The 13963-nt window shown below is 41.3% G+C and overlaps 1 protein-coding gene across 5 annotated transcripts in view; it reads left to right on the forward strand.

Moving 5' to 3' along the window:
- IQGAP2 (IQ motif containing GTPase activating protein 2) overlaps positions 1 to 13610 on the forward strand; it is a 272642-nt gene extending 259032 nt beyond the window's left edge. For 4 of the 5 annotated variants that reach the window (XM_019517713.1, XM_019517717.1, XM_019517714.1 and 1 more), the window contains 6 exons: positions 793 to 880; positions 1860 to 2072; positions 3798 to 3958; positions 4864 to 5007; positions 12253 to 12361; positions 12704 to 13610. In XM_019517713.1, coding sequence (XP_019373258.1) covers positions 793 to 880; positions 1860 to 2072; positions 3798 to 3958; positions 4864 to 5007; positions 12253 to 12361; positions 12704 to 12817 — 829 coding nt within the window. In that variant the 3' untranslated portion in view covers positions 12818 to 13610. Of the gene's footprint in view, positions 1 to 792; positions 881 to 1859; positions 2073 to 3797; positions 3963 to 4863; positions 5008 to 12252; positions 12362 to 12703 lie in introns of those variants that run through there. The other variant, XM_019517715.1, reaches the window with a different exon arrangement.
- The last annotated feature ends 353 nt before the right edge of the window (positions 13611 to 13963 follow it).

Below are 13963 nucleotides of genomic sequence, written 5' to 3' on the forward strand. Positions count from 1 at the left end.
CCTATCCCAAAATTTTTTCTTTTTTTCTTTTTTGGTGTGCCACCCCCCCCCCCCCAAAACAAACCAAAAAACAACCCCAAAACCCAGCTTGTGGCATTCATTTGAAGTCTGGTGTATATTTCGCATGTAATAGACTAATCTATTTACTGTGCTGGGGGAAGGGTTGATGGTAATTTGTTACAATGTACTGTGCTGCAGAGCTGCAGGACAGAGTGTTCTTGGAAGAAGTATAGAATGAATAGGCAGCAGGAACTCAGATAAATGTTACCAAAAAAGAAACCATTTAAATATCAGGCCAAAACAGTTTCCTTTTGCTTAGGATACATCTTTGCTAATAAGCACAGTAATATGCTTTATCAATTGTATGTTCTTTCTGAAATTCAGCAATTTGTTTCCTTTGTTTCTGTAAATCCAGATGGCTCTTAAAATTGTATATTTATCAGGCTCAGAAAAAGATCTGTGTAACCATGTCTGTCATCTTGTCAGAGTCCTAAACTGCATAATCCATATGCATCTAGCTATGTGAATTCTTATTGTGGCATCCATTACCATCACAAGACATGCAAGTTGACTTGGCTACAAATCTATATATTGAAATTGTTATTTTCCTACTACTACTAACATCTTTGAAATCATGAAGTAGTAGGAAAGGTAAATGATATCCTTGAAAAATACTAAAATGAAGTGTGTGTGTGTGTGTGTGTGTGTGTGTGTGTGAGAATTTTGAATAAACTATTTTAAGAAACAAAATGCAGCAGCCTTAAACTATTCATCCTTTATTTATCTGTAAAGGACAAAGAGACTTATAGTTGATGTGATACGAGCCCAACCTGGGGATACACTCTTAGAAATCCTAGAAACGCCCGCATCTGGACAGCAGGTAAATGTCATTCTGTATGCTAATCAATAAGAAAGATACCCATCTCATGGCTCAGGATTTGAAACAAGTAACAAACTTCCTTGATACCCATTGCTAAATAAACACTTTCAAGCTAGACGGTCATGAAATGAAATGCTGCTTTTTAAGCAAATAACTGGTAACAAAAACAAAAGTTGATATGAAATCCTTAAAGTAGGTAGGACTCTAGCTAAGTAACTTCAGGTATGGACAATGGGACTATTTTTAAAAAGACTGTTATTTAAGGGATATACATAAAAGGGAACTGATACTGAGGATCTCTTACTATGAAAAGAAGACACCAAAAAGTAACATCAAAATGAAAGAATGTTATTCTTGAAATTTTGAACACAGACTTTTAAACAAGATCCTTTTTGTTGCTTTCATACTATCAAGCAAACCATCACTTCTCATGAAATCTCAAGCGTCTTTCTACTTAATTTATTTGCTTATGCTTATTGCAAACAGCTGGATAGGAAACTGCGTGTCACGTTTTCCTATTATGGGAATTGTGTAGGAATTGCTGCTTATCTGGGAGACTATCAATGTATGCAACAGCAAATCTTTTATTTTGTCAGAGATATAACAAACCCTCTTTGGTTTGTTTGTACCTTTTAAAGAACTACTTCCCTCACTGTTCTTAAAGTTCTGGAAGCCCTGTTCTAGAACTGATGAAGCAAATGGGAATCTATTTGCTTCGATACAGTTTAGATCAGGCAATGGTAACACAATTCAAACACACTCCCATATGTCCACCAAAATACTTACTAATGAGGACTGACTTTTAAGATGCCTTCAAGATGCAGAATAATAAATGAACTCCGTAAAAATAGTCAATGTGAATAGATTATAAATATACCGTTGAATTAATAATCCATTTTCTTTCTACAGAAGTGGGAACATCTGGACACTTTCATGTTTCTTGTAAGTTAGAGATTGTTTCTTTTAATATTTTTTCCAGGAATCCGAGCACTCAAAAATTGTGAAGCAACGTGCCATCTTGGATTCCAAAACACCAGAGAAAATGAAGCATAGTCAGTCTGTTTTTGAGGATGGACAGTTACCTTTGGAGCAAAAGAAAAGGAAAATTCAGAGAAATCTTCGGACATTAGAACAGGCTGGATTGGTGTCTTCAGCAACTAAATACCAGGAAATCGTTAATGATATTGCTAAGGTGATTGCACTTCTTGGGAATATGTATCTGGTAAACTTTTTCTAATTTGGAATACTGAACAGGGTCCACTGAAGCATCCAAATAACAGATTTGTGTCAATTTGGAAGTGCATTTGCTGCCAAATTCATCTTAATTGCCAAAATATACAGTTGCTTAAATTGAGTACCATGCAAAGATGGGCAGTTTATGGAAGTGAAGATTAACTGAATTTCTAGTATGGTGGATACTTTTATGTTGTTTTTATTGGATCCAGAAAGACATTACTGGCTTTAGAAATGTGCCAGGATCCAAAATATGTAAGGCAGCCATATGAAATAATCCACTGACCTCTTATCATACACTACCAAGCTCTGAACTCAGTTGTTCAGACACTAGGTCATGGGGAGCTGTGTATTAGGACTGCTGTTTACTAACACAGCTGAAACGCTCGATTCCAACAGTATATAGGGACTACTGCTTTACCAGTTGTATCCAGTGGGATCCACACTGACACCTACCCAGAGCCAGCAGTTTTCCTACAGAAACTTTAGTTATTTGAGATGTCTGCAAGCATACCATAACCTATCATGGGTCTCTGCTTTGAATCATCAAAAAACACAGACAGATTTTGGGAGAAATAATGGGCAGTTACAGCTGCTAAGTTCTTCAGGGCATTTTATAGGAACGTGAGGAGGTAGAGGTGCATGAGTGTTCCTGATGCACAATACTATTTAAGAGACTGCTCTTGCATACATAAAATGCATACAGTGAGATCCATAGCAACTAGTGGGTAAGTAACAGTTTTGGATAAATAAGCCCTTTATATTGCTCTGGCTCAGTTTTCTGTGGTGTTGCACTACTGGAGTGACTTCATGCTACTCTAGCTCTGATCTTGGGGTGTGGATAGATGAACACATAGCAAGTTAAATACTTGTCTTTATTTAATTTATGTATTTACTGCTCAGCAGTATTGGTAAACATCAGTGAAAACCAACCCATGGAACCTTTGCCCTGATGGCTAAGTTGCCCCAGTTTAGCTTTTACTTAATGGTGGATGGGGTGGAGTAGAAGGCAGACCAAGTATACAGAGGTACTATGCAACATCTCCTAAATAGTAACTCTACTTTTTAACTTGCTGTAACTTGTTTGTCTGTCCATATCTGAGTCTGTTAACATCTGCCTTACCTACTTGGTCTTCATTATAAATTCTGTGTGCTGCAGTAAAGATTACAGTAATGATCACATTGTCCTCAGCAGTAGCATGAGTGTACCACAAGAAATAACCATGTGCCATAAAAAGAGCTTATGGGGTCCTTTTAACTGGTTCTAATGGACTTCTCTAGGAGAAGTTAGTGGTCCTCGAGTAAGCATATACTGAAACATGGATATTTCTTTTCAATCTAACTTTAAATATTAAAGAAATCCCCCTTTTTAAGCAGTTGAGTGAATTGCTTACAAATGGCTCTTACATCTCATGATTGACTTTTTTAATGCCATTCTTTGCACAGTAGTAGGATTCTGGTCTACAATTCCTATCTAAGGAGCCACTTCTGGAAATGAAGATGAATGGCTAGCCTAAACAAGTGCAGTGTTTCATATTTTTCCCAATAAAAGACATGTGCAGTGCTGCTGTTCTGTTGTGAAAGCACTGTACAACTTTTGGTGATGGGATTCTGTGAGAATGTAACATCCAAGTGACCTAAATATTCAGTAAAGCAATTAGAATCCAAACCTTTCTTCCTTTAGGATATACGAAATCAAAGAAGATACCGACATCACAGAAAAGCTGAATTGATGAAACTCCAACAGACTCTGAATGCACTTAACTCCAAGACAGCATTTTATGAAGAACAAATCAATTATTACAACACCTATATAAAAACCTGTTTAGACAACTTAACACGAAAGTGAGTTAAAGGACTTTATTTCTTTCTAATGTTTTATGGGATCCATTAACATGAGAAGGGTTTTATTCTCTGTTGCAAACTTGAATGCTACCAAGGTAAAACGTTACAGGAAAAGTGAATTGGAACTGTCCCTGTTGTGAGTGACTGACACTGGAAGGAGCTGAAGTGATAAATTTTATTTGAATAACTTTTTGAAAAGCCTGTGGTCAATGTACATTGTTTTTATTTTCTTCCCCCCCCCCCCTTCTTTCTAGGTTTAAACTTAAAAGTTTTAATAGGGGCTTCTCAGTGAGGCTGCTTGGCCATCTAATGTCAGGGGCAGAATGAGAGAATATTTATAATTTTACCTCTTCCTTAAAGGCCTCTACTAATCATAATTGAGGCAACTTTGTATTTAGAGTGGAAGATCTTGGCACTAACTGTGGTGCTCTCTCAAATGTGCTATGTAGCTTATCCTAACCGAGTATCAAACATCTGCTACATAACTGTGTCACTATATTATACTTGTAAATTGCTATATTTAAAATAGCAGTGTAAGAAGTTATATATAAGTTAGATTTAATGAAGACAAAGAAGCTTATTTTTAAATGTGGGTTAAGAAAATTTCTTGTCGCTTACCACTTTGCATCTTATTATTGATATAAACCTAGCTACTAAAACAAGTGTTTGGTAGCTGAAAGTTATTATACAAGTATGTAGAACATTTGTCATCTTCTGATCATTATGTAGCACTTGTTTATAATGCTAATTTTATTGTATATTTAAAAGTTAGTTTAGTTATCAATAAGAGCTTGCTTTTCAGTCAAGTAAAAGGTCTGTCATTGGCAGGTCCTTTGGAAATCAGAGGGGGGAAAAAAGTGAAAGAGAAGTAGGTATTTTGAATTGATCCAGATTTTTTTTAATAGAAATTCACGCAGGTCAATTAAAATAGATGGAAAAGAAGAGGATAAAGCAAGCAGAAAACTTAAGCACACATCACTAAAATACACAGCAGCAAGACTTCATGAAAAGGGGGTCATCCTAGAAATTGAAGATCTTCAGACTAACCAGTGAGTGTGGCATTTAAATCTGCATCATCGAATAGACCAGAGCTGCAAGGAGCTAACATTGGGCCGTGGGCTCCTGGGCAGCTGCTACTCCCCTCATTACTTTTGAAGCAGCAGCAGCTTGGGTTTCTTGACTTCCCCTTCCATTCCTGGCTTCTACCTCCTGTCCCTGGGGTGGGTTGGTGCAGCTGGAGGGGGCCAGGGTGCCTGTGTTTCATGGGTGGGGGGGGTTAGCTGAGCTACTTGCAGTGCACACACAGCAGGGGGGAGGTGGGCACCTGTGTAGTGGCAGTTGGGAGAGCTGGCCATGCAGCAAGGGAGCCAGGGTTCCTGTGTTGTGCATGCATTGTGGGAGGGGACCAGGGTACTTACACTGGGCATGCAGTGAGGGAGGGAGCCAGGCAAGCTCCCTGTACTGCATGCAGTAGCAGCAAAAGAGAGGGCTCTCCATGTGGTGGAGGGGGCACCCCTGCAGCATGCTCACCAGTATACACTCCCCACAGACCACATTGCCTATTTCAGGGCTGTCCAACTTCTCTGCTGTTTCCAGCATTGGTGTTTGAAAGACCTCCTGCATTCTTTCTAATGGTACCTTAGGGGGTGTCTCTTACATTGTAAGTAGGGGTACACCGGTAAAGATTTTCTTGGCCGACTTTACCAATGGCAGACCTGGACAGGCTCGAGAGTTGGGCATACCCAGATGAAGTTTAACACTGTTTTTTCAAGTGTAAGGTGTTCCATCTAGGGGCCAACAACCCTTAATGGACATACAGGCTCAGTAGTGACAGCTTGACTTGCACCACAGGTGAAAGGGACCTAGGAATAATGATTGACCATTGCATGAATATGAGCCATCAGTGTGAAGCGGTGGTCAGCAGGGCAAATGACACTCTGGCATGCATCAACCAATGCATCTTGTGTAAAACTAAGGAAGTGAGAATCCCACTGTACTCAGCACTAGTGAGACTGCAGTTGGAGTACTGTGTCCAGTTCTGGGTGCTGCACTTCAATAAGGACATGGAAAAGCTTGAGAGGGTCTAGAGAAGAGCCACCTGTATGATCAGGGACTTGCAAAGTAAGCCATACGAGGAAAGGCTGAAGGACCTGGGCCTCTAGCCTGAAGGAGAGAAAGTTGAAAAGGGAGTTGATAGTGGCTTACCACTATATCAGAGGAGCTTGGTGAACAACTGGTTACTAGGGCACCCCGGGAAAGACCAGGACCAGTGGATACAAACTTCTGGAAGGTCGCTTTGGGCTTAATACCAGGAAAAACTCCTTCACAGTTACGGTGTCCGGACTGGAATAAACTCCTTTTGAAGGTCGTGCAGTCACCTACCCTGGAAGCTTTCAAGAGGAGACTGGACAGTCACCTCACTGGGGTCACCAACTGGGGTGACCCAGTTGTCTTCCTGCCTAGAGTGGTGGGGCCTGGACTTGATGATCTGCAAGGTCCCTTCCAGACCCTAACAATCTATGAATTAACTAGCCTTATCAGCTGATGCCAATCTGGTAGCTGATTTACAGGAATACAGGCCGGGAGTGTGGAGAACAGCCTGCTGCCAGTAAGTCTGTTGTGGGAGGGTGGGGGGCAGGTAGATCAAGGCCCCCACAGTGAGGGAGGGAATGGGACAGGGGCAGGCACTGCCCAGCCAGGGCAGTGAATGCAAGCTCAGGAGCAGGACAGAGCTGCAGGGGATGGGAAGGGGTAGCAGCTCCCCACCACTGAATGCACCCCTGGGGCAGATTTGTGTGCAGGGTGAGAGTGGACTACCTGCTGCAGGCTTGGGGCCAGGGGCTGCTCCAGCCTCTTCCCAGGGTGGGGGGAGAGAGGAGGAGTGTGGTGGGGAGGGGTAGCAGCACTGGGGAGGGGTAGCTACAGGGGATTTTTGAGTGACTATAGCCCATCCCATAGCCACACTTTTTCCAGCGCCACCACTGTCCACCCTAAGTGCAGCCCTGGCCTGAAGCCTGCAGCAGGCAGCCCATCCTTGCCCCATGCACAAATCTGGGGGGGCACATGCCTCTCCCCATGTCTCCCCCAGGGGTGCACATAGTGGTAGGGAGCTGACTGCAACTCTGTCTCACTCCTGGTGGTTACTTTCAGCACCCTGGCTGAGCAGCATCTGTCCCTGCCCCGCTCCCTCCCTCACCGTGGGGGCCTCCATCTACCCCCCACCCCTCCCCCCATGCTGCTTCTTCCTCACAAACTTACTGGTCAGCTGCTGCTCTTCAAGCTGCTGGGCTGCATTCCTGGCCATGTGCATGCTGGGACTGCACACATGCCCTTGGCATTTATCAGTGATGTTATCAGCTACACCAGCTGAAAAAACCTGGTTGCTGTGATAATGTTAATTTTCCTTTTATCAGCACCAATCCGATATGTGACCGATTTTATATTGGTGCACCTCTAAGTTTAAGGAGATTAAAACTGTGTATCCTAAGTTTCTCTCGCTGGTAGTTGGCTTGATAGTTTAATTTATTTGGTTAAGATACCATGATCAACAGACGTGTTCCAACATTGTATCTAAATTCTAGAAATTCCATCTTTATATAACTTAACAAGCACAAATCAACTGATTTGCTGAGCAGCTGTTTGGTTTTCAGCTACCAAACAATCACTTGCATTAACTTTTAAGTAAAGTTCTCAGGTAGCTGTTGTAGTTGCCAGCAAGGGAAAATTTTAGACTTTGCCTCAAGTAAGAAATTCAGTTTTGAAATGTCTGGATCAAGGCCTCTACCTCACTAAGACACTTTAGGATCGATCTTCTCCTAGACGTGTTAAAAACTTGGCCTGACTAGCCCCATCCACTCTCTACATAGATTTCTGTCTCCAGCAATGCAAACAGTTTGTACTATCAACTCCTCTTCCATTATTCATAATATCCTAGGTTTTATACGTCACTTTGGGTTAGTGGCAAACAAACTTCCTTCCATTTCTCCCCACCCTCTCTCTTAGACGACAGCACTGTTCAGGGTGCTCTTTCACAAACAAGATCCCCTTCTGAGATTGTACAAAGCAGCCAAACACACAATAATCTTGAAAGTAATTGCATCTGAGGAGAACCTTAATCAAGAGTTACAGTGTGACAGGGTTGTTTTCTTGCTCATCATGAATGGGCTTTTCCAAGGAATATGACTCAAATCTGGTGTGTTTTGAGGCCTCTTTGTTTTCACTCACCCGCATCCGTGTACCAGTCAAGATTCAACAAGGGCACATGTATGCTGTCTCTGAAGACCTCTTGAGTGAGTGATCAGAAAAAATGGAGTACATCTAATCAGATAAGGGACCCATTAAATTGCTTGTAGCACTGATTTATGACCTGCCCCACCCTTGCCCTCAGAAGTTTCAGCATATCTTTACTGCCTACACAGCACTCTTGAGTGCCACCAAAACCTAAGACGTGTCCAAACGGTCCAAGCCTGGAACAAAAGTAGTTAGAATTGTTCAGGGAAGACACTTCTCCCCTGCCCCAAGCCCCACTGCTCTCAAGGTTGCCAGAGACGGATCATGAAAGCAGTAGTCCTCAGGTCTTGGTTTGGATCCTTTGGGCTTAGTTTCTGACAGCAATTCCAAAAGTGCAGTGTAGGCAGTGAAAATATGCTGGAAGTTCTCTGAGTGCAAGGGTGAAGCAGTTCATGTCGGTGCTATATGGAATTCAGCAGGTCTTGTATTTGATCAGATACGGTCTCTTTAGTGGTTCAGAAAACTGCTCAAGTTAACATCTCTCTTCTTATCCCTGGCAATCTACTAATCCAGTCTACCTTAAAATTGAACCTCTGGTGGTGATAAGCAGTTGAACATACTTTCTAACTTTCTTTACAAGAGAGAGACTTGTGCTTTTAGATTAGGGGTGTCAAACATCCAACCTGTGGCCAGAGCCAGGACTCTGATTGGTGTCCAGCCTGCAGTGTCACTGGCTGCCACACCAGGAAATCCTAATGCTGTGGCCAGAGATCTGGCTGCAGCAGCAGGGCTTCTCCCTATGGTGCTACTAGGTCTGCCAGCGTAAGAGATGGGGTGAGGCCTGTGGGTACCTGAAAAGCAGGGAATGCAGCCCTGCAACATCTTGAGTTTGACTTCCCTGTTCTAGTTGCTCTGTTCTGTTCCTTTTATTACTTTTTTTTTCAATTGCCTATTGCATAGTGAACAGGACAGTGATTGAACTCTCCTTCCTTCTTTGGCACCCAATAGCAATGAAACTTCATTCCTACAATTTAGAATCTTTTTAGAAAGTTGGAGACTGGAAAATGCAGCAAACAAAAATGCCCTACATCCTTGTCTTTCATGAGCTTCACCACTACCACCTACTTCTCCATTTTGGGGAACTTTTTGATGTTAAACACAAGTTGGAGAAACAAGAGGGTTGTTTTGCCTTCTTGATTATATTTGAACCCCTGGGAAAGAAGGCAGTCTCTACTGTCAAGAATCATCCAGAGAAAGAGGATTACTAAATTTTAAAACAAGGACTAGCATACATCATCTAAACAGAGGTGGAATTTTTCATGTCCATATATTCTTTGATATGCAGTTCATAGGAAAAAGAATCCTAGGAAATAAGCATGGGAGGGACTTTGAAATCCTCTAGTGTCCATCCTGTCCCAGGGCAGGATCAACTATATTTGTTGAGAAAATCTTAACAAGGAATGGAAAGCTCATTAAAAGCTCTGAAATTGCAGAAGGCCCTGGGGTGTTTTCTAGCCTCCTTAATAACATTTTATAATAAAGAACATAGTAGGAAGGAGGAGGATTTCTCTCCAAAAGCTCAGAAGGAAAGAAGGGGCCTAAAAGCCTCAAGTCTTCAGACACTCCTTAGCAACCTCCTTTTGGTCAGGGCCACAGTGTCCTGGATGGAATTTTATTTCCAAGTTATTTGCACCAGAATGATAGGTTTATATTTGTCAAAAATGCATCTAACCACTAGCTAGAGAGATTCCTGAATTTCCATGGATGTTATTTGATGGTAAGAAATGATAAAAACTGTTGAAATACCAACATTGGATTGAGCCCTGAACAGTCGGTAATACTTTGAAGCAAATCTTAAGTGTGCATCCTTTCTAATGAGTCCTGTTCTTAGAAAACTGCTGGGGGCCTAGCCAAAATGTTTGCTGCCTACTTCATTAAAACCCATGAATACTTCAGGCCTTCAACAGTGGGAGAAACTTCTTCATTATTATCCTTTGCCAAACTACTTGCCCAGAAACTTATTTCAAGAGGAAAGCCAAAAACCACCTCTTCATAGATTTCATAGATGTTAAGGCTGGAAGGGGCCTCGCAAGATCATCGGGTCCAGCTCCCTGCCCAGGGGGCAGGAAGTCAGCTAGGGTCAGATCACCCCAGCAAGATAAGCATCCAAGCATTTCTTAAATGTATCCAGAGTAGGTGCTTGTACCGCTTCTGCGGGGGGAGTCTATTTCATACTGTGGAGACTCAGACCTCTTGCTGAGTCTGCCTCATCCAGAAATAGGCATATGAGAGGGGGGAATATCTGTTGCTCAGACAGGCTAATCTTCTTAATTTATGACTGATACCTACTGGAATTAGTGCAGGACAGATATTCTGGAGTTTTAGACTCTATCATTCCTGCATTTTCTTTGAGATTTTTAACAGATCAAACCATCCTAAAAGAGATTTGACATCAGCTAGAACTAAGGGCAGCTTAACTTGTTCCCTAAAATAAAATCTGCTTTTGGCTCTGTTTCATAGTTGTCAGACCAACTCCATTGTCAGGTGCTCATTTCTAGCACTAAGAATTTGCTCTGAAACTCTTAGCAATAGAAACATAGCCTGGGAGTTGGAGCATACATGTGTTTCAGACACTAGAGGTGTGTCCCCACAAGCACACGTGTGGTTTGTGGCACCTCAAAGCCATCTGAGGCACCACAAGCTGCATGCAGTGCACATGCACCCACGTACCATGCTAGCAATTTACAGTGTAGCATTTTTTATACTCGGAGATCCCAGTGTCAAAAAAAAAACAAACAAAAACCTGCCGCTAAAAAAAAATGGCACGGCACAGATGACGGCAGCAGCATGTGCCACCAGAAGTTGAAGCCTGGCTGGCCAGGACCATGCTCTAGCTGTCAGCCAGGCTCTGTGCAGCAGGATCGTGCTGCTGCTGCCCCAGGAGGCCCCCCAGAACCCCAGGTAAGACACTGGGGCCAGCATAGGTGCTAGCCTTAACCTTCTCTACCCCACTCAGGTCCCCTTGCCATGCAGCAGAGCACACGTGCAGGGGCATGCCTAGGGATGAATAGCAGCGGCATAAATATGTGCCACTACTATTTGTCCCATGGGAAACACACCCCTATACATGCACATACATGAGGATGTGCCCTAGAAGGCTATTCCCCTAGGGGAGCCCATTGGTTGACACTGTCCTCTCCCCAGCATGGGAAGGGGAAAGGCTGTCAGTGGGCAGGTGGCAGGTGCTGAAAACAGCTCTGGGAGGGTTCCACCCTGAGGAAATGGCCCCTGATACCCTGCACAAGGTGGGAGCCATGTGCACCTGGGGTTGGAGCCCTCTTGGAGTCCCAGGGGGTTTCATCCTCAGGACACGGTTTTTTCCCACCACGGCCAATCGGGAGTGCTCCTGGGGGGTTGTTGCCTCAGATGTTTTCCAGGTTGGAAATAATCATCTACTTTATTCTGGAAGAGCCAGTTTTCTTCTGCAAGAAAATCTTTGCCTGGCTGTTCAGCTCTCTCTGTCAGGAAAAATCAGAAGTGGTCACACTATTCCAGATCTTGAGTCTGAACAGCTCAGAGAAGAAAGTCCAATTTGGGACTGCTCCGTTTACTCAGTGTTGCTGCAGTGTACTCATGGTGCTGGATCCAACAGAAGTTAATCTTGCAAATTCTATCAGGTCATGTTGTCATGTAGAGACACACTAATGGCTTGACCACTGATGTCACTGCTACATTAACATTCAGTGGGAACCTCCTTGGTGTTATGATGCAATGTAGAAAATGCACCCAGTCATGAAGGGTGTCTTGTTTGCACTTGAAGGGTTTTGTAGCGGGTTTTGAGTTGTTGTATTACAAAGCAGCTGTATCCAAACAGGAAGGTGAACTTTCTGGTTTACATTGCCAGGACACAGTCTCTGTAAACTGGCTTGGAATTAAGGATTTGCTCAGATAACTGTGTATGCTACAAGTTTCTGACTATTTGTGCCCAAGTACCTCAATTAAGTATTTTTGAGCATGTGATGTTGTGGCATATTATAAATCCAGGTATCTTTTTGTTTTTTAAGGTTTAAGAATGTTATGTTTGATATCACACCTGGTGAAGAAGTTGGTGATTTTGAAATCAAAGCAAAATTCTTGGGGGTTGAGATGGAGAAAGTGCAACTGCATTTCCAGGTAGAGTTTGAATTTATTTGCCTTTGCTGGACTGTAAATAGACTGCCATTTAAATCTTTAAAAAGTATTAACTTTTCTGATTTTATTTTTTCATAAACTATTGGATTAGCATAAAGGATATATAGGGTAACAATTATGCGGGTGAAATATATTAGGTGAATTTTAGGTGCTGTGTGGAGAACACAAGTATGTTTAAAACTGGCAAAGAATTAGCTAAAATGTGTAAGGCCCAGACTTTGAAGGATTGAGATTATAATAATGCACCTACAATGTTATCTTAATATCTGTGGATATTGTAAAATGTTAACTCAAATAAAGAATAAATCTTATTTCTAATTGCAGGATTTGCTTCAGATGCAGTATGAAGGTGTGGCTGTAATGAAAATGTTTGATAAAGCTAAAGTGAATGTAAACTTGCTCATATTCCTGTTAAATAAGAAATTCTATGGAAAATGAGCACTTCAGATTTCATGGACTGTGCATCTAATCAATGGGAGGTCTTTTCAGTATTTTTGCTTTTAAACATGTTTGACGTTACTATCATTGGACATTCTTTTTGACATCAAGAAGACTAAAATGTTCGAAGGAATATGCTGATGTGCCTTTTTCATCATTTGTAATGAAGTAGTAAAGTAGAAATCAGATTAATGTAAACACTTTTTCAAATTTTACTCGTCTTGGTCCTTTCAAATCAAAGTATATCTGCTTAGAGACACTCAGTTAATGGGGGTGAATGAATTTTTGCGGTAGGCAAAAGATAAATTTAGCTGAATGGAATAAATATATAAACCTCTTCCTATTAAAACCTATATTTTTAAAATGACTTCAGATACATAATATAGTTCTTATTAGACTTGTGAAGTATTCACTGAAAGAAATCCTAATTATTTGTTTTTATGGGATAGTTTGGGAAAATATTTAGTTACAATGCTAAGCCTATTTTCTGGCAATTGTCAATTGTAAAGCAAACTTGTGCAATTAAGAAGTTTTTATAGGTAATTATAAAGTTACAATAACAGTTTACTGTACAAAAGTATATTTTGATTAATTCCTACTAAATAAAAATGCACTACTGCCTCATGGTAAATTAAACTTTCTATTCATAGCCTTTTAAACGTGGCAAAGGGGCAATCTGAATAGTGATCAGTTGTTATTCAGTTTGAGGCATTTGCTTAATTCAGTTGTGCCTGTCTGTCTTTTTTGTAAGAAAAATAAAATGCAATAAATCAGTACTTAGTTTTTAAATATATTCTTTGGAGATTGTTCTATGTAAAATAAATGTTACTTAATTACCCTGGTTTTGTTTCTAAATCATTTAACCTTTTATCATTGTAACAGTTCAAATAGTGTCTTCTATGGCTTTACAAACTGTAATTCTAGTCAGTGGGATGCCTTCTGTTTATCATGCTCACCAAAACATCACAATACCTTTCAATGTTTTACATCATTAAATATGTTTATTGGTACTCCTACCAATTCCAGCTAAAGAGTGAGAGGATTCACTAAGTGGATTGTTTCAAACACACTGAAGAAAATTTAGAGAACAGTGGTTGTCACTCTGTTAGTCAGAGCACCCTTCCCCAACACTTTTTTTTTTTGAAT

The sequence above is a fragment of the Gavialis gangeticus genome, unplaced genomic scaffold, assembly GCF_001723915.1.
Source record: "Gavialis gangeticus isolate Ggan-Ray unplaced genomic scaffold, GavGan_comp1, whole genome shotgun sequence".
NCBI classification, from domain to species: Eukaryota; Metazoa; Chordata; order Crocodylia; family Gavialidae; genus Gavialis; species Gavialis gangeticus.